Source organism: Sciurus vulgaris (genome assembly GCF_902686455.1).
Source record: "Sciurus vulgaris genome assembly, chromosome: 3".
Lineage (NCBI taxonomy): Eukaryota > Metazoa > Chordata > Mammalia > Rodentia > Sciuridae > Sciurus > Sciurus vulgaris.
Window position 1 is genome coordinate 114,054,670 of NC_136463.1, and position 22,123 is coordinate 114,076,792.

Here is a 22,123-nt window from a genome sequence, read left to right on the forward strand (position 1 = left end):
TGGAGAGAATATGTAGCATTGACCAGGACAACCATCATAGGTAAGAATTCTCTGTGCTTCCATAGAACTTGTTTTCTTATGTGAAAGGCAGGCTCTTCTTTCCACCTGGATAATAATACTGCACACTTTGGAAGTAACTAGGAGACATTTTGTAGTGACTCAAAACCTAAAAGGCACTGGTGACCTTTTTAGCTGTGGTCTTCAGTGCTAGCGATGGAGACTTTCTGCAGGTAAACGGGATACAGGCTTTTATTACTTTGCACAAGGACTTTTTTCTTGAATAGGTTTCTCTGAAGCAGAGGGTATCACCACAACCAGCTACCCTGGAGGACACCTTTGAGAGGGTGTGGGCTCTTATCTCTAACAAATCAGCATCAATTTCTTAGCCCAAGTAGTATTAGATAATTGTGCAGCTCTGGATCATTTGTTAGATATAAAGTCAAATGACTCAGGCAAGCTCTACACCTCCTAATGTGGCAACAGATTGTTTGCTTTGGAATTTCTCTGGTTATGTCCCTTTAGCACTGTCAACTAATACTGAAAGCATCATTTAAACATCCAATTGAGCTGGTATGGTGGTGTATGCCTGTAGCTCCAACTACTTAAAGAGGCTGAGGCAAGAGGATTCCAAGTTTGAGGCCAGCCTGGGCAACTTAGTAACACTCTGTTTCAAAAAAATGTAACAAAAAGGGCTGGGCAACAGCCCAGTGGAAGAGTGTTTGTCAAGCATGTTCTGGGTTCAATCCTTAGTACTGTAAAGAAAAACAAACAAACAAACAAACAAAAGAACACCACCAGCTAGACCAGCAAGTCACCTTAGCCACTAAGCTTTTTGGAAGAGGGACAATAGCATCCTTAGCAGACGTTAGTACTGTTCCCAGGACCTTGGTATATAGATATTGGCCCGGTATTCATATCCCTAGCACTGTTCCTAGGTCCAGGGGTCCTCTGTTATTTCTCAGAGAGACAAAGGGTTTTCTATCTTTCTTAGACTAATCTAAAAGTGTACAACGCTATGAAGGCAGGGTTCTCTCTCAGAATGGTCTTGTTGCTTGTCAAATTTGTTACTGGAGAAGGCAAACCCCTGTGGAACCACTATAGAGACTCAGGAGACTCTGTGCTCTGTTAGTCATCTTTCTTGTTATTAGCATCATGTAAAAAGTACCAAGGAGAATAAAAAGTAATACAAATTGGATTATAAGATTTAAATAATATAAGGAAATACTAAGTAGAGCAATGTGCCAAAATAATGTCATTATTAATTATTTGGTTCTCCAGGAGTTCACACACAGTAAAAATTAGTTTCACTTAACTAAGCTGGGAAGTTCATGGAAGGGTTAGGGTTTGAGTTGTATCAAAAAATAAATAAGTAAAATTTAGATGGTTGGAGAAAAAGCAGATTATTCTTATAATGATCAGGATTTGGCCAAGCAACGTAACACAAAGACATAGGAGGAGGAATACACATGTGTTGAGCAATAGTGAGTAAGCAGATTGGCCTAGCTGAATGATTTATAATTATTATTGTTATCATTATTTTTTGTGGTAATGGGGATCAAATCAGGCAAGCATTTTACCACTGAGCTTCACCCAATCCTTTTTATTTTTGAGATAGGGCCTCGTAAAATTGCCCAGGCTGGCCTTGAACTTGTGATCCTCCTGTTTTGGCCTCTTTGATAGCTGGGATTAAATGCTTGTGCCACCACTACTGGCTTGACGTAGGTTAATTTTTATTAGAGGGCAGTGTAAAGAAAGCTTAAAGTCAGAATTGTTCACAGACTTGGATGCTAAGTACGGATTTATAACATCATCCTACAGGCAGTAGGGTGTCATTCAAGATTTTGGAGTAGGTGATGACAAGAACATAACAGAATGAGTGAATTGAGGAAGGTTGTAATAACACAGTTATGTATTGATAAAGGACTAATTTCAGTAATGTTTCAAAGAGACTGATAATTTCAGAATTTTGAAAGAAAAGTTGATGTCCTAGATGACTTCAGGTTCACATGCCCAGGTAACTGAGAATGGTGTGGCCTTTAATCAAATTGAAGAATATTTAATTGGTCTGGGACAAGGCTCAGGTTGGTCTGGTTTAAGAATTTCAGGTGTGTTCTAATTACATCCAAGGTAAAAAGCTACACACTTGGGCATTTCTTTATCTGTTCTTAAGCTTTAGCAGACTGTACCCCAAATGACTCACAATTTTGTCAGTGAAACATTAGATTTCTATACTAAAACTTTAATTTCATTCCAAACAACTTTTCTTGACTCTGATTTTCTGTTAAAGGCATCATATTTTTTTATACATCATCCTCAATAATTTCTTATAGCAATTCTATCTTCAAGCTTTCTTTCTTTGTTCCTGTTACCTCTGTTTATACTTAAGTTTAGGGTCTCCCTCCTTTTCAGCTGAGCTTCTCTATCCTTTCTTATTCCAATCCAATGTACACTTTGCTGCTAGGGTATTTATTTTTGTGTAGTAACCCTTCCTAAATTAGTCCTCAAAGAGCTCACATCTACAGGCAGAGATGGCCATGTACCAGAAACTATAATAACATATTAAATAAACTAGAAAACATTTCTCTTCCTTGAGCCCTCTAAGCCCTTGCTTTTATCATTGATTCTGAGCTTATTCTCTAATTTGCAGAATGCCCTAGTATTTACCAGAGTTGCTGTTGGGGCCACCTCTGTATTGGAAAGCAAATGTACAGGACAGAGACCTAATAGACTCAGGTTTCCCCAAATGAATTGATCAGAACAGTTCTGTTTTTGTAAGATGTTGGGATTTTACACAAAAATTTCATTAAAAGTGTGATTCCATTACTAAAAGAAAAAGCTTAAAAACAACTGCCTTGTTTATATTTCTACTAAATCATCCATTAGCAATGCTAATCTTTCTTGAATTCGACTATAAACTGCTACATAGCATGAATTATGTTTCATATAATTTTATGCTTCTTGCTGTGTCTGTAAATGCCTTGAAAAATGTGTTGAAAAGAGTTTTTGCCTCTACATACCACCATGGGTCAAAATTTATAAGCAATGGTATAACACTTTAGGCCCCATCAAAGTTTAGACATTTAGAAATGCCCAGACACAGAGTTCTGAAAAGTTCAATATAAGAAAGTTCACTGAGCACACAAATATACAACAATGAAGCCAGCAAAATAGACTCAAGGTGGAATACGAAGATTGGTGGTAATGCAAAAGTAAAGAAAGGAAGATGCTTAAAGAAGAAGGAGGTGATTACAAACTTCAAACACGAACAAGATTTTAAAATGAATGAGGATTATAATAAGGACCTTGGTAGAAAGTTATCTGCAGGAATACTGTCAGGACAAATGCTTTTTGAGAAAGTTAAGTAATAAGCCTCATATTTGAAAGTTTGACATTGGGAAAAGAGATATCCTACAGCAGCAAACTAAAGGGTAAAAAGGGGAGATCTTTGTACACTAAACAAGAAAAAGAATACCTTATGTTTGATGTCAGAAAGACTGACAGAAGAAAAATCAGGGACAAGAAGGAAGTATTTATCAGTGAAAGGGGCATTATGAGTTCAAAGGAAATAGAAATCAAGATTTTATAATGTTTATTAATAAAACACACTTGATTATGGAAGCATACACTGAAAAAGTAATAGGGTTTGAAAAAATACCGTGTCTTATTTAATATTGTACTTTGTAGCACATTAATAGTTCCTACCTTCACCACTTTCCATGCCTTCTACAAAAATCCCCCCACACTGGGGAAGAATCCAGTATCTGCGTCTGTAACGATCCTGGCCGAACATCATGGAACGTAATGAGTGAGAAGCATCGAAGAGCTTCCTTCTGTACTGACTTTGTTGCTGTTAAAAAACAGTATGTATAATTATGTTATGGATCCTAATGGCTTTAAAAATTAACATATGGGTGACCTTAAACCTATTATGATTTTAGAGTGGATAAATTTCACTACCGGGAAAAGAGAGCAAAAGGTTAAATAATGACATGCCTGACTTCAATTTTAGTAACATTTATAAACACAAATTATTTTCAGGGAAATATTTACTCCCCTGGATTAAAAGGATAAATTTCATTTTGTCAGGTATCTTATAATGGAACATGTCTGAAACATGAAAAACATATTATATGTTATCATTTTACTGAGCCAAAGCAAAGTGGCTCAATTCTATAGATTGAGACCAACAATACTTAAATATGTAATTGACCAAGGCTATATTTGCCTATTTTTATATTTATGCTATGAATATAGGTGAAATTTGACTAAACTTTGAGATAGATCTGTGAATTTTTCATTAAAATATATAGGCATCTCAATACTCTTAAAAATTCATTGTTTCTTACCAAAAGTTCATTGTAAATTTCACTAATGCTACTGAAATTTAGTTTTTAATGGTAAATACATAAATATGTACTGTTTATAAATACAATGCAATAAAATCCACAAAAATACAAATTTAAAATAAAACCTATGATGCTGAAAATTACTATCAAACTCAACTACATTTTTTGAGTAATTGATCTTAAGAAATAAAACCAGGCCCTTATTGATACTTTGTACTTATATGAAGAACTGAAGAATATAGGACCTTTTCTTCGTAGATTCTGATTAGGCTCAATATCATGCTTTTAACTTTGGCATTAATTTTTTTTGGCATTAATGTTTTCAGGTTTAACTGTGAGAATCTTTCTAGAGTTCTTAATTTTATTTACTCTTGAAAAACTTCTTTTCATTTAGCAGTAAGAAAAGCCAATCCCATACAAAGTAGATTTTTAAAACTGCAAAAAACGTAAACATTAATCTGAAATGTGCTTACTTTACTCAGTTTTTCAATCTGTTTTTCTAGCTCTTCAACACTTGCTGCTTGGTCACCTTCATCCTACACATAATAAAATACAGTATATCATTCATTTGTTTTTAAGATTTATGTATTCAATCAGCCTCCTTAATGAATACCTTCTATATTCAAAGTACTAGCAGAAACATTGAGGAATGGATTAAGACTCAGTTCTTGTTCTCTAAGATAGTAATCTGGTAGAGACATAAAGCATTAAACAAAGCAAAATATCAAATAGTAGGTAGCTTAAGTATCTGAAAAGAGGCACAGATCACGAGGCATGGAGTCTAGTGGAAATCTATACAAAAATAGGCTATATGGAAGAAGTTAGGTTTTAAATAGTGACTAAAGATGGTTGGGAACTTATGCATCAGGGGAAAAAAAAAAAAAAAAAGGACAACATTCCAGAAAGAGTTTGGCATACTTTGACATAAAAAGTGCAGGAAAACATAAGGTGGAGATAGGGCATGATAAGTTTAGGGTCAATACTGTGAGGAACTGTAAATGCCTGGCAGTGGACAACAATATGATCCTTTGAGGGAAGTTAAACATCAGAACTGTGTTTTAAAAAGATTAATGAAGTGATAGACATAAAATGTCCTGGAGCAGAGAAAGGACTAAAATTGGCAAAACTAGCTAACTGACTACTGCAATGACTCAAGAAGGAGAGGGGATAATAAGGGTCTTTCAAAGGTAAGAGAAATGAAAGAAGGAATATATTATGAAATTAAGATTTAATAGAGGACACTGGAAAAATACTGGTACTATTAACCAAACAAGTCATTTTTAGAGGGAAGATAAATTGTTTTAAACATATTAAGCCTTTAGAGTAAAAATAGTACCCCCAAATTTGTATATGAACATAAGATTTCTTTATGATTTTGAGAAATTTTTCATTCTAGAAAGGGAAAATAAAACAACTACCTCCAAATTATGTTCTAGAGGGAAGAAAAAAAGAGACTACATGGTCCTCTTTGGATGTTAGTGGTATTATTCATCATATGCAAATTATTGAACTTTTCTAAGACTATTATCTGAACTGTAAATTGGTGATAACATTATGTGTAACATGAAATTTTGGGGAGGACTAAATAAAAACAGATCTGAAAGCAACCAACAGAAATAAGATTTTTGTGAGGGCTAATTAAGAAAAGATGTAAGTAATTAACAGGATTATTTAATAAGAAGTGTACATCTTAGTTTAAAATCTTTCTCCTTTTCCCTTTCTTCTTTCCCCTCCCTCCCCCTACTTCTCTCTCTCTCTCTCTCTCTCTCTCTCACTCTCTGGTAGTGCTGGGACTTGAACCCAGGACTTTGTGCATGCTACCACTGAGCTATACCCCCAATTCCCAAATTAGTTTGATGTTCATTTTCTCTCTTTTTTTCTCTGATGTTCATTTTCTTTCTTTTTTTCCTTTTCTTTTTTGTGGTACTGAGGATTGAACCCAAGGACACTCTACCACTGAGCCACATCCCCAGTCCTTTTTAAAATTTTGGGACAGGGATTCACTGAATTGGCATGGATGGCCTCAAACTTGCAATCCTCCTGCCTCAGCCTCCTGAGTTGCTGGGATTATAGGCATTTGATACTATGCTCAGATTCTAATGCTCACTTTGTATAAGCATTTTACAAAAGTTATAGTGCTACCAACCATTCATGAATATAATATTCATAAATATATATTTCTAGATAGGTGTGCTACCTACCTAATAAAACAAAATTAAAAGAAGGTCTCAATAGTTTTACCATTGTTTATTATTTATGTATTCCATATCCAAATTTAGGGGACCAAGTTATGAAGGCATTTAAGTATATTATTTGTGCTAACAGAAACAAATTCTTTAAAAAAAAAAAATATATATATATATATATATATAGATATATATATATATATAGGACCTTAACAACTGAGTCATAACCCCAGCCCTGTTTTTTTACATATATTTTAAAAAACATTTTTAGTTATACATGAACACAATCCCTTTATTTTGTGTATTTATTTCTATGTGGTGCTGAGGATTGAACCCAGTGACTCAACTGTGCCAGGCAAGTATTCTGCCATTGACCCACAACCCCAGCCCCTACTAATATAAATTCTAATTGGGATTAAAAGAATTCTTAAAACAGTGACAACAGGCTCAGTGACTCTTAAATCTTGACTCTCGAATAGATATTTAAATATTGATTCTAAAGTGATCTTGTGATAACAGGGTAAATGGTTGAAAATTTGCTTGTAGAAACATACAATTATAATCAATAAATATTTGGACTAAGACATCAAAGTAGTCAAGTTATTTGTCAAATTAACAAAATGTAATTATCTTTTTCCAGTGCTGGGGATAAAACCCAGAGCCTGGTGCATCCTAGGCAAGTGCTTTACCGCTGAAATATACCCCAGTCCACTAAATGTAATTTTTAAGACTTTTTTCTTGATGAGAGAAAAATAATACATCTACTGAAATTTTATTTAAAGATTTTTGGGAATAGTCCTTACGATTTTAAGAGATATAAAAGAAGGGAGGACTAGAGAGAAAAGTGGGAACATCATCAAAACTGAGAACACGGGCTGGGGAGATGGCTCAGTCGGTAGAGTGCTTGCCTTGCAAGCACAGGCCCTGGGTTCGATTCCCAGCACCACAAAAAAAAAAAAAAAAAAACAAAAAAAAAAAAAAAAAAAAAAAAAAACTGAGAACATAAGAGCTATCCCTGTTGTAGTTTCCCAACCAAAAAAGGCCATTATATGTCCCTATATGTCAGAGTTGAATTGTATACATCACCTCTTATGTACCAACTTGTGAGGTTAGAATTCACATAGGTCTCAACACAAATCCAACTAATAGGGGGAAAGTCCACGTGCAGAAGAAATGAAGAGTGAGAACAAAAGGGAATTATTTTCAAGACAAAGGGCTATGATTTATTTAAAGGCAATATCTTCTAATTTAAAGGGATCATAGGATAAAAAAATCTCCCTGGAATTAATCCTTTAAGGAATATGACTATTGCACTGACACTACCTATAACTTAATCCAGAGATCAAAACTATTTTTAGAGAACTGATATGCTCATTTCATCAATCAAGTTCATTAAGTAGTCAAATTTTTATTTACTGAAATTTGATAAGCTTCCGCCAGTTTTATGTTATTAAGTATAGTTTAAATCATTTAAAGGAAATGTTAATTTGGCTTCTTAGGTCCCAAAATATTCATTATTTTTAAAAGTTTTGAGTTGTTTTTCTACATTAATAATTCTACAATGTATTTAACATTCTAATTAAATACTCATAAAAAAGTGAAATACTACCTTCAGTGACATATCTTCTCTGTGAAACAATAATGATTTCAAGTAGTCTATGTACAAATCTATATTCTATCTATAGAATAAAATGGCCTATAAATTCTCTGTATATAAGTAGAAGCCAGGTGAAACAAACAATTTCTATAAATAAACACTATTTTAGTGGGATAACTACCCAGTAGAACCCAATAATGGATTGTCAAAATTTATGAGTGTTTACACTTTATTTACTTATTTTAATATTTTTTAGATGTTGGTAGATCTTTATTTTATTCATTTATTTATATGTGGTGCTGAGAACTGAAGCGTTTATGCAGGCAGGGAAGCACTCTACCACTGAGCCACAACCCCAGGCCAAGTGTTGACACTTTAAAACAGTGTATAATGTTAAGTGCTGAAAGGGATACTAATTCTGTGAAAAGGCAATACATTTTGGTTAGAAATGTATTAATTCTTGCTATGGAAACAGCTCTATATGCTAAATGAAGAAGATTACTTATAAATGGTATCTTTTGTTTGGGTAATTAGATTTCAGATACCCAGATTATACACCTCTCACATTATTTGTTACAGGATGAATGTATATGACCCAATGATTTAAAAAGTACATCATGGCTGGGTGTAGTGGTATGCCTGTAGTCCCAGCTGCCAGGAAGGCTGAGATAGGAGGATAGTTTGAGGTCAGGAGTTTGAGGCCTGAGCAATGCAGCAAATCTAGGAAGGAAGGAAGGGAAGGAGTGAAGGAAGGAACATTATGAAATAATTGATCTTGGCAATCAATCTCCATGTAGTCTCCTTTTTAGATTAGTACTCTTAATTGTAAAGTAAAAGGGACCACATAACTAAAAAGTTCTGCATAGCAAAAGAAACAACTAAAAAACCAAAAAAGCAACCTACCAAGGTAAAAGAAAATTTATGCAAACCATGTATTTGATAAGAAGTTAATATCCAAAAAATGCAAGGAACTCCTAACAATTCAATAGTAAAACAAACAAACAAAACAGACAACTTGATTAAAAAGTGGGCAAAGGATCTAAATAGATATTTCTCAAAGATACACAAATAAATGGCAAACAGGTATATGAAAAGTGTTCAACATCACTTATCATCAGAGAAATGTATATCAAAATCACAATGAGATATCACCACATACCTATTAGAATGTATATTATAAAAAAAAAGTATTGGCAACATTAAGGAGAAATTGGAACACTTCACATCACTGGAGGGAATGTTAAATGGTGGGAATGTTAAATGGTATAACCACTATGGAAAACAATATGAAGATTCCTCAAAAAATTAAAAGTAGAACTACTTGCAATATGATTGTACAATCCCACTTGTGAATATTTATTGAGAAGAACTGAAATCAGGATCTCCAAAAGATATTTGTACTCTCATGTTTTTGCAGCCTTATTCATAATAGCTAAAGGGTGGAGGCAACCCAAGTGAATGGATAATCAAAATATGATATATACATACAATGGAAAATTATCCTGACTTTAAAAAAATGAAATCCTGCCGTATGGGAAACATGAGTGAATGCTGAAGATATGCTAAATGAATTTAAGCAGTCACAGGAAATTAAATTCTACATGATTTCAATTATATGAGGTACCTAAAATAGTCAGGGTGACTGTCAGGGTGGTGGGGAGGGAAAAATGGGAGATGTTATTATTCAACTGGTATAACGTTTCAGTTATTTGAGATAAACAAGTTCTAAAGAGCTGTTGTAGAACATTATACATGTAATCAACAGGACTGTGTTATATACTAAAATTTTTATTAAGAGGGTAATTCTCAAAATTCAAAAATGGAGAAAAGCAAAATTTACTCTAGAGATTTTTATCATTCTGATTTAAGATACTATATTAGGGTAGAAGAATTTATGAAAACAGTTTGCATTTAAGCTATTTTTACTTATGAAAGAATTGTACAGCATATTATCTTGTAAGTTCTACATTTTCCAGATTTAGCCATAAATTTGATTTAGTAACTTATCATTGGTCCCAACTAGATATTATTTTCACATATTCCATCTATAAATTCATCTGCTAAGCCTTCTTTCTTTATTCTCTAGCAGTACTGAGTTGAAGCAAGAAAGCAAGAGTTCTTTTTAGATTCACTTAGCTAAATACGCTGGCATTGAAGAATGAAAGCATGAATTGCTAAACATTGATTTCTCAAGTGTCATTCTGCAGCCATTTCATTATTCCTAGCATTTCTTTCTGGTAAAAGGTGAACTTCAATTTTTTTATGCATGTCCATTTCTCTGGCTTATGGTAGCTTTCCCTAAATACACATAATACACATTTATCTTTATGACACTGCCTTTCCCCCTTTGGCCAACTCTTCAAAGGTAGCTTCTTCACAGTGATTAAAACTTCTCCAATATATTTAGAACCCTGTAGTGTTAATTCTTCTCATTAATCTTCAATCCCCTCCTTTCATTTTACTGACACCCTTCATCCAAAAATCATCTCAAGGTGTTTCACTCCTGAAAAATCCTTAGCTTTATGTCATCCTCAAGGAACTACCCTTTTTTCCTGAGGCATACTGCTAGAGACGGTCATCTTCACTTTTTGATGTTATTAAGCGCTTACTAGCCTGTTGTCAGTTCTTGCTGTTTTAATGAAACTGTGCTGGCATTTGTTACCAATGACCTCTGTGTTGCTAAGTTCAATAAACAGTCCTCCTCACACTAGATTCCCATTATTTTAATATAATTTATCACTCTATTCTTTCTGAAATGTTTAATTTTCTTGATTTCTGTTATTATTACATGTGTAGCGAAGACTAACACAGTAGGCCTGACTGCTCTCCTTTGAAGGGCCTGGTTAGAAAATTGGTCCTTGGATGGCAAATAAGAACTTGGAATTTGGGAGGCTTCCCCAACTCCAACAGATAAGACAGACTTAATGGATTATTTGTGCTAACACCAATTAAAAACCTGGGCACTAAGACTCTAATAAGCTTCTCTTGTGGACAATATTATATATACATTGTTGTTGCTGGGGGAAGGAAGCCCATCATGTGTGACTACAATGAGAGGAAATTCTTGGAAGCTTGCACTGGTTTCCTCTGGACTTCATCCCATATACTGTTTGCTGATTTGGCTTTATTTTCTTTTTGCTATGATATTTCACAGCCATAAGTTCAAGTATATGCTGAATTCTATGAATTATCCTAGTGAATTATTGAACATGGAGGTGTTCTTGGGACCCTGGATCTATTTCTGACTGTTCCTTCTTGAAACAAGAAGCCCTGTGAGCTCCTGTAAAATATTGACATACCCTGTGGTTCCAACCTCAGCCCACTATTCGCTAAACTGATCCCACTGTACAAACTCCTTCACCTCCTGGTTTTAAACTATCGTTCATGTGCTAATAACATCCCAGTCTATATTTTCAAGACTGAACTTTTCTTCAGGCTTCAGGTTTTTACAGGCAATTGACTGTTGAATTCTACATAGGTTTTTCAAACTCACCATGTCCAAAATAAACCTATCATCATTTTCTATCTCCAGTTATCTTTTCCCTTAAGACGCCTACCTCCAATTATCTATTTAGTCTGCACTCTCCCAAATGAGATGGCTGCAAATAAATCTTACTTCTCCATCAACCTACACAGGCCATCTTCATATCCCCCTCATTCTTTTTCCTAAATGTTTACTGATCCTTTCCTCCCTCATTCCAACTATTGCTGCTCTAGTTTCAGACCCTTTGCAACTCACCTATTACAATATCTCATGACTGATTTTTTACTTCTCTGACATTGTCCTTGCTTATTTTAACTCCCACAAAGCAGCCAGAGTGAGTCATTTAAAAATCAAATCTGACCATTCTATCATTTCCTGTTTATTTATACTGCTTTCCTGGACTCCAGTCACTTAAAAAAGCACAAAATCCTAGTTCTTTGTTTTTGGTGTGGGACCCTCCAGAAATACTGAAGCACTTGGAATTCCCCCTAAGCAAGTGGTTTCATGCTTCTATACTCTTACTCATGCTATTCCCCCTACCTAGAATATTTTTCTCTAGATTTCCCTGCAGGTTAATATTCATCCCAGTTTGTGAGCCTCACCTATGGGACCACAAACCTTCATAAACCTAAATGTCCTTCCTTTACACCTGCCTAGCACATTGTAAATATCGCTTTCTATTAAGTCAATTCACACACTACACTTTCTTTTTGAAAATCTTCCTCAGTAAGACTGAACTAAGAGGGAATTTTCAGTGCCATATTCATCTTTGATTGAAATTGCCTAGAACTACAAAAATAACAATTGATGTTTAAAAAATATATCATCTTCACTATACCTGACAATACTTTTGTTTATTTTTTTGTGGGGGGTGGGTGTTGGGGATTGAACTGGGGTGCTTTTCCACTGAGCCACATCCTTAGTCTTCTTTATTTTTTTAGACAGTTAAGTTTCTGAGGGTCTTGCTAAGATACTGAGGCTAGCCTCAAATTTGTGCTCCTTCTGCCTCAGTCTTCTGAGTTGCTGGGATTACAGGGTGTGCTACCACACCACGCTTAAAATTTTTTAAAACTTGAGAGAGGGTCTCACTAAGTTGCCCAGGCTGGCCTCAAATTTGTAATTCTCTTGCCTCATCCACTTCAGTCTCTGGGATCACGGGTGTATACCATGCCTGGTCTGACAATACTTTCAAAGGCATGAATTACTATACGTTACAAATATAATGTAGTATTGTTGGTAGAATTAAAAAGAATACCTAAAATTAAGAATCTGCATAGCACTTTGAAGAATTCTCAAGTACCTAGTCATGAGCTACTTAACAATGGAAATACATTTGAAGAAATGCATTATTATATGTATTTGTTACATGAACATCACGGAATATGCTCACATAAAATGTTATGGCCATCACGTGTGTAGTCAGCCATTGAAATAGAAATGTAATTATGCAGCACAAGACTATTTATACAAAGAAAAACTTCACTTCTTTCATTCTAAGTTGCTTCTTATATATAGGCATGCTATTCACCACTTAACTGTCACAAACAACCTTGAGATAAACATCATAATATTCATTTTCAGATGAGGAAACTAAGGTGAATAAATGTCAAAACTGTATTCAAATCAAAATCCATTTGATTTCAAATTCTTTTATTTTTCAATATGCTATGTAGTTCTACTTAAGTCTTAAAAATCAACCTAAACTTAATTACCTCATCTTCACAGGTATCAGTCTTCTTTCCTTTTTTGTCATCTTTATCTTCTTCATCTTCATCATCCTCATCAGCTTGGTCATCACTATCATCATCATCATCGTCATCAAAATCACTATCTCCTCCCTTCCTTCTTCGCTTGCGTCCTGGAGTAGGTGTACCCAAGGGATGTTGCTCTTCTCCAAGATCAATGCCACCTGAAGTGTCTCTTTTGCCTGTTTTCTTAGCATGAATTATTCTGAGCCTTTAAATTTATCAGAAAATGATGATATGGAATAAAAAGTTACTCTATGCTTTTTAAAGAGTATGAGTTTAAATAAAAATCCCTTATGGCACTTCTCTAGTGGTAAGCAATATATTAATGGCAACAGAAATTAGAATTAAGAAATTTAAGAAATATGTTCCCTGAAGTTACAGAATATATTAATTTTCAAGAGTTATTTTTATATTTTGGCAATGAGAACACATTTATAAAAACTATGAAAGCTGGAAAGAGTTAATTCAAACAATGGCCAAGTGATAATTTGATCCCCATACTTTGTGAATGAAAATATTTCAATTCAAATTACTACAAATAAATTACCTCTTTAAAAATGAAGTTGAGTAATTTTACCATATTTCCTGGCAAAAAGATAATTAAGTTTTAATGCTGAATAAGTTTGGTTACACTCTAATTAAAGTAAATACTTGTTAGAAAAAAGGGGGTAGTTCCAAATAGGTTCTATTTATAACAAGAACAACCTGCTAGCAATGATTATCTTAGAAAACATGATTACATGACTTCTCTGAAATAAAAAGAAACTGAATTAAGGAAGCTCAATGAATCTCATTATATTTTTAGTCCATTGCAAATTCTGGTTATATGCCATCTAGATTAATCATTATCTTTCCTTTAGAAACAGCTAAGTTTAAATTTGGTCTTCGTAATTCATGTTTTACTAGGAACTTGTACAAAAGGAAAGCAATAGATTAATAAAACAGGACTTACTTTCGAAGTTTACCTTCTACTACCCACTTATCTCTTCTTAAGTTTGACATATAATCAATGTTCTTGTCAATTTCACTGCCAATACAAAAATTAAAAGACATAAGTTAATCCATTTACGCAATGTATTGATTTACTATGCAAATTAATATATTTTGGTAATAAAAATGATACAATTGATCTTGTGTATATACATGTACATGTATACATGTATGTATGCATTTATAAATGCATGTACATTTATGTTGACAAGTGAGAATTTCTGATCTGATATCAGTATTAGAAAATTCAGTAGGGTTTCTACTTTAAGCTAAGAAAGAAATTATCTACCAGTTGACTTATAAAGACATCATACCACTTGGTTTCCAAATATTTAATAAGTGATCATTTCCAAAATCAAACAGGAAATCAACACACATGGAGGACTTGGGGGTGTAGTTCAGTGGTAGTGCGCTTTCCTAGGATGTATGAGGCCCTGGGTTAAATCCCTAGCACCACAAAAACAAAAACCAAAACCACCAGAACACACATGGATATTTATGTAAGGGCATATATGTACCTATGTACAGATAGTATCTGAGTGTATGTACAGAAGTATCCAAATGGAAACTAAGAATATTATGATAAGGTAGAAACAAAACCATCAGTACAAAGTTTATATTGAAATTGTGTGTGTGCATGTGTTTTAAAAAGTGCAACTCGGCATTACTATTTGTTATGCCCATGCTTAATGAAAGTATTCTTTCATCAAACTATAAAACTTATTTATCATCACATTCTTTAAATAGTGTCAAAAAGTAGCAAAAGAAAATATTAATACAGCATCACTTATGTATAAAAAACTTAAAATGTCCAACAATGGTAGAAATGCATGGCTCTGAATATTCAGATAGAATCTTTTTTCTAAAGAGGTAAAAGAGTAAAAGTAAAATAATTGAAGTTTGTAAAGTAGTTAACAGCAAGAACAAGATGAACATGGATTTATTCACAGATCTTGAAATGCTAGAGTATTAGAATTTCATAAGTAAGAAGTACTACAGTGCAGGACTTTGAATTTTTTTTTTTTTTTTTTGTATGGGGATTCAACCACTGAATTATATCCCCACCCCCTTTCATTTTTGAGACAGGGTCTCACTAAGTTGCTTAGGGGCTCACTAAGTTGCTGAGGCTGGCTGTGATCCTCCTGCCTCAGCCTGTTGAGTCACTGGACTATAAGTGTGTACTGCTGTACCCAGTTCTTACTTTTGACTTTTAAATGAGACTAAGTATTTCTGAAAAAAGTGTGAATTAATATAGTGATAATAATCAAAGGTTGGTTAGCATACAATCAAATATGAAGTGGCCTGATAATTGTATTTTATATTAAAGAAAATCAGGCAGTCATCTGTTCTCAAAGATATCAAGGAAAGAAAAATTCTGAATTCCTCCAAGGGTGCTAGATTCTGGCACTATAGCACAAAAATAAATAAATAAATAAATAAATTTCTAGTATATAAATAATTAACAAAATTATTAAGCAAAATAGGTGACAAAGAATTATTTTAATGTACACATGTAATATGATTCAATTTTTTACCAATAGACTGTAAAGAAATATACTAAAACATTATTAGTGGCCATCTCTGAATGGTGAGATTGTATAATTTTAATTTTCTTTGTGCTATTATGTAACTTTAAAAAACTATTCTACAAGCAAGTTGTACTCTGTTGTGATTAGACAGGTTCAAAACAGAAAAAAAAAAAAAAAAAAAATCACCAGAAAAACCTAGTCATATGATTTACCTCACCACACTCTTGCTGCATGCCAGTTCATTGATCAGGAAAGCCAGGATTGAGGCTTTCTGTGCTGGAGTGTGAGCCTGAAAAGCTTTGGTCTTCAGACTTTCAGTAAGCTCAGTTTGTCCACAGTGGGCTTCCATAAAAATCTGCAAAATCTCAGATACATTGTCTCGATTCACACCAACATTTAGCAAATGCTCTCCAAGAGCTGTTTTGGCCTAGAAAAGTTTGGCATTTTTATTAGCATTTATCATAACCACTTCTAACAAAAAAACTGTAAGATTAAAAATACTGGTTTATATGTTCTAGATATTCCTGACAAGTAACATACATAAGCATAAGTTTTAAGATGTATCTATCAAAGTTTCTTTTACTATAGAAACTGTCCCAACCTTTTCTCAGGCTTTACCCTGGGCATTTTACATCAGTAATGGCAGGGAGGAGTGGTACAAAAGCATTATTATTATTTTCTAGCTTTATAGTGTCATAGGATTTATTGCCTGGTATACTGAATAAAGAGGGATTTGGAGGAAAAACAAGTACATCTGGAAGCCTCTCTCTTTATGATATTATCTAAAGCAAAGCTAATTGGGAATGTATATCTTAATCAGGATTAAGATAAATTTAAACTTATTGAGTATTCACTCAGCAACAGAGTCTTAATGTGCTGGTCTCAAGTACCCTGATTAGCCTGATAGTCATAGTAATTGAGTGAGATAAAGAAAAATTTCAGAAGGCACACAGGAGTTCTAATTGCTAAGTGAATTATGAACGCTATTTTTGATAAATACTGCTTGGGTATTTCCTTAAATCAACTTGGTAAAAAGAGTAATTGAGAATGGTCTACATTTCTTAAGCTTTATAACCAGGTTCATACTATGTGTAATCTAACGCAAACCTACATTTAACTTTGAGGCATTATGTGAAAATAATTAGATCAGTCTACACAATCTTCTAATATGTTAGTTAGCTACAAATACACTAATAGTATAATTTCCTTAAAAAAATTACACACACACACACACACACACACACACACACACATATATATATATACACACACATATATTTTTACCTTGTATCCTGTAATTAGACCTGGATCACATACAGCAGCTGAGAGGAGCCTCACAAGCAAGTCTTGTACTTCACCCATGCTGTCCCCTATATTTAGTAATCCCTCTTGAAGAACACTCAGGTTTGGAACATCAATATTCACATCAAAGCCCAAAACTTTACCAAAGTTTCGTAAGAACTGGACCACCATGAGACAGTCTGAAAATGTACTTCCAGAGAGAACAAGTCCCGGGATACGAGGCAACTCTGGCAAAGGCTGAAAATAAAATAAAATAAAATAAATAAAATTTAAAATAACTTGAAAACTTAAAAAATCATGTTCAATCTTCTGAAGTAAAGTAAGTTGCTATTTTTCTTAATCTTATCTCAGTAGTTTTCCCTTTGGATGGTAAATTTCCTGGAAGTATTTCTGTAATCCCCATGGTACTAAGCAGTATATCTTGAACACAGGTAACCATCAATATAAACTTAAATCTCTGAGAGATTAATTTTAATTAACTTACATGCTGAGATGCATTACTGATATAACTCAATGGAAGTACCATCTTCTTAACTATATTCAAAAGAAAACTGATTTCTACTCAAAAGTGTATCACATGCTGGTAGCCAAAAGCATTTTGGCTTTTCTAAATTTCTACTCTTATGTGTAATAGCAATACTACTTGTATGTTAAGTACTATGGAAGAGAAAACACATGAGGTGGTTGGACTGTTTCTTGGCTTTCAAGATGATAAACGGTATGAATTCTAACAAACTGTGGCTTGAATATAAATTGCTATTTATTAGCTGTGTAATATTTGGCAAGTTCCTTAACCTATTTGTGTCTCAGTTTTCTCATCTGTAAATAGAGATAAATATTAGCTACATGTGACCAAGATTAGATGAAATCATATAATTGAAAGAATTCACATAAACACTTAGCATAGTGCCTGGCATATAGTCAACATGCTCAATAAAGATTAGCTACCATCACTAAAGCATTGCAAGAGGCTATAAATTATAAATCCTAATTTACTTAAATATCTATGGGGCACAGGGGAAAGACAGATCTTTCCCTGCCTTAATATCTGAAAAGGTCCAACAGAAACATGAAAATACTATTTACTTCTATGATTCTTTATGGAGATTTTTGCAGTGTTTCTACTTAAATTTTAAAAGTTTGTAGTGCTTCACATGTATATTAAGAACTGTCATTATCAGCATAGATATGCCAGAGGTTTACTAGTAGCTATCCAGGAAAGGCAAATTGACCTACACTTAGAAATCACTGCTCTAGATAAAAACTAAAGGCTTTCATAATGGCAGCTCTGACAAAGGAATCAGATGAGAAAACTGGAAAAATTAAAATTATGAAATGGTTACCTTTTGATCTGCTAAGCACATATCTTCATTAGGCTTCTTTAATTCCTTTGCCATTTCTAATTCTAATCTTCGTTGCTCTAGTTTACGTTCTTTATTTAATCTTTTCTCATCACGTTTTTCTTGCTTCAACCGTTCTTTTTCCTTAAAAAGAAAATCATGTGCAAAAATTCTTCATTGCTATGATAAATGTTGGGAAAAACTCTAGTTAAAATTTAAAAAATGATGAAAGTGTTATTATTTCCATGAACAAAATTTTCTTAGAAAGTTTAGGAAATCTAACTACATAGAAACAATGACTTATTCTGCTTTTCCTTAATTTCACCCTTTGGATTGCAAAATAATCTTAGGACTTGTAATCACTTTGTACACCTTCAGTATATGCAATAAAAAATAAATGTAAAAAAATCTTAAATACACACACACTATTAGATTCAATGAAGACTATCCTATTATTCAAAATTTTTTCAGTCCTTTGTCAGGTTATGAGAGTAAAATACTTATTAATAAAAGCAACTACATATTTATAAAATAAATCTAAATAGTACCAGCACAAATTTTTGTGTGGTTTCAGAAAGCAAAGGAGGATTCATAGCAGGAGAGTGCAAGTAAACATGATTTTGCAGAAGCACTTCTTTCTCCTCCCCTCCCTTCCCTTCTTCCTTCCTTTCACAGTACTGAGGATTGAACCCAGGTTTGTTCCATCACTGAGTTACATCTCCAGGCTTTTTAATTTTTATTTTGAGACAGAGTCTTGCTAAGTTACCAAGGCTGACCTCTGAACATGTGATTCTCCTGCCTCAAATTCCCAAGTAATAGGGTTTGCAGGTGGGCACACCTGCCTTACAAGCAGTTCTTTTTTTGGGGGGTGCTAGGGATCGAACCCAGGGCCTTGTGCTTGCAAGGCAAGCACTCTACCAACTGAGCTATCTCCCCAGCCCCACAAGCAGTTCTTTCTATGTAAAAATTAGCTAGACTTAAGATACACCTGTGATGAAATAAAAATAGCATCTACTACTATAATCAGTACTTAAGAAAATGTAAAATAACAATTCTGAAGGCAATTCCAAAAGCATTAAAAAATGTTTCAGTAATACCAACAATACAGACGTAACTGTTTCTTCTTGTTGTGAAGGAATAACATTCTGTCAGAAAAAATAGATATTTTCTATTATAATATCATTTTGTCATATACGAAATATAATTCCTTCATTAAAAAAACTATTTTCTATCAAAATAAGGTTCAAGTTTAACTTCTGAATTCCAGAGTATTTTCTTTTCTAACCTTATGTCTCATGAAGATTTAGTCAAACCATTTTCTGTTCCCGATGAACACCACCTGGTTTCCTTACCTCCTTGTATTGGTTCACTTTAATCAAGGAAATGCATATATGTCTGTCTTGCATATCCAAATCCTAACTAAACACTACCACTTCCTCCCTACCACCAATTTCTATTATTCTCATAGGCTTTAACTATAATTTTAACATACTATTTATTGCTTCTTTTACTATATTAGTATTTGTGCCCATATCCTAATGATCTCCATTTTGATTACCATTGGAAATGAGCACCTTGACTGCTCCAGAAGGGAATGGCCAGGGGGAAATACAGAGGAGTGGGAAACCCAGAGAGCTGAGAACATACTGTATATTTGAAAAATTGCCATTCATCTTAAGACTGAAGGTTGCAGTTTTGATAATTGTGGAATATTATAATAGCAAGCTAGAGGCCAGATCATGAGGGTCTTTTATATGGTAAGTACAAGTTACTATTCATTTAAAAATTTTCTGAATTTTCTGGTTACTGATTCATGCAGATATTTTGTGAAGTTAATGTTATGAGATTGCTGATATCAAAAATTTTACAATTAATTTTATCAACTGTAAACGAAAAAGCAGATTTTGAGGTCTAATGGCATGACTGTACACAATTAACATGTAGCATTCCACATACAGTTCAGATTTTTCAAATAAAAGTATCAGGTAAGGAAATACGTTATTGCTAACTCTTACAAAAGGGCAGCAGAGTCACTGTTAGAACCATTTTTTCCACCTAGAATTGGATTTTCAATTCTTAAAACAAATAAAAAGTTTAAGAAGTCTTCCAAAGAAGGCAAGATTTAGAAGACCTGAATAATGAATTATAATCAGCAACAGCAGAAAAATGAATAAATACCTCAGAGATTTTAAGGTAGCTGATACCGATTTTTCTACTACACAGGGCTAACCCAGTTCTTTTTTTTTTTCCTTTTCACACTCCTTTATGATTAAAAAATAGCAATTACCAATATAATAATTAATATAATCAATATAATAGTAGAGTAATAAAATTACTCCACTATTCACTAAAATTTGAAAATGGTTACCACTTCTTTTCAAAAGACAGAAAAAACCCATGTGATCATGATGCTCTTTTCATTGCTACTCTCACTGATAACAATATAGGGCATGAATACACACACTTCACAGAGCCAACAAGCTACAGTGCATTGAATGCCATGAGATAAAACATGGATATTCCTGGAATATCAATTTACCTAATGATATAAATCATTTTTTTCCAATTAAAAAACCTGGCTATGACTGGGGATACAGCTCAGTTGGTAGAGTGCTTGCCTTGCAAGCACAAGGCCCTGGGTTCGGTCCCCAGTACCGCAAAAAAACAAAAACAAAAACAAAAAAAAACCTGGCTATGATATGGAATAGGATAAAAAATTCACGTTTATATTTAGGATAAAATGTTTTTTTTTTTTTTTCAAGAAATCTTAGAAAATTGTAGAAACTGTTACAGACGAACATCCATTTTTGTTACATTTTAATGGAATCATGGAGTCTCTCAACTTAGTAGGAGTTGTATAGAACAAGATGACTCTCACAGAACCCAGAGCTTTCAGGGTTCCCTCTACCACCAACTAGTATTTGAAATGGCATATAAAAACCAGTCACAGGGGCTCTGGTTATAGCTCAGTGGTAGAGCGTTTGCTTAGTATGTGTGAGGCATTGGATTCCATCCTCAGCACCACATTAAATAAATAAATGTATTGTGTCCATCTACAACTAAAAAAAATTTTTTAAAGTCAAATCTAGTCCCACACACAAGTTCTAATCTCATATTCTCATGATTCTCAGTGTATTTTCCATACTCCAACCAGACAGTATGACACATCTGCATGAAGAAGACAATGTAGCTAGTTTGAAGTTATTGCATGGATGATGATGATGAAGCAACAAAGCCAAGATTGGTGTGCATATAAGGTTAAAACTGGCTGGCCCTCTCTCTGTGCCCCAGCCCCTGGTCTTGCTAAGTCACAATGCTGTACCTTTGTATGTGTCATCTTGTGGCTGGACTGCTCAGTTCCTATTCTTTTATACAGAGCCTGTATAAAGCCTGTTTTTAAAAATTCTTCCCACAACTACTTTGGACATTTCAAAAATTGTCTTAGGGCTTCCATGAAACTTACTAGAGCTTTCACTACACTATACAACATTTTTTTGTTTGTTTGTTTAAAGTTGATCTCCCCAACTTAAGAATGGACTGCAAGAGGGCAGTAAAACTAGTTTACTCACCCTGTTTCTTCATGGACTGTTCAATGCTCAGG

The 22,123-nt window shown here is 33.8% G+C and overlaps 1 protein-coding gene across 16 annotated transcripts in view; it reads right to left on the minus strand.

The window, feature by feature from the left end:
• The window catches only part of BAZ2B (bromodomain adjacent to zinc finger domain 2B), a 177,669-nt gene that overhangs the window by 44,493 nt on the left and 111,053 nt on the right, over positions 1–22,123 (minus strand). For all 16 annotated transcript variants that reach the window (XM_079131733.1, XM_079131731.1, XM_079131739.1 and 13 more), the window contains 7 exons: positions 18,526–18,666; positions 17,165–17,419; positions 16,093–16,307; positions 14,314–14,388; positions 13,326–13,569; positions 4,820–4,882; positions 3,703–3,847 (listed from right to left, as the gene is read on the minus strand). In XM_079131733.1, the coding sequence (XP_078987859.1) occupies positions 3,703–3,847; positions 4,820–4,882; positions 13,326–13,569; positions 14,314–14,388; positions 16,093–16,307; positions 17,165–17,419; positions 18,526–18,666 (1,138 nt within the window). The remainder of the gene's footprint in view (positions 1–3,702; positions 3,848–4,819; positions 4,883–13,325; positions 13,570–14,313; positions 14,389–16,092; positions 16,308–17,164; positions 17,420–18,525; positions 18,667–22,123) is intronic.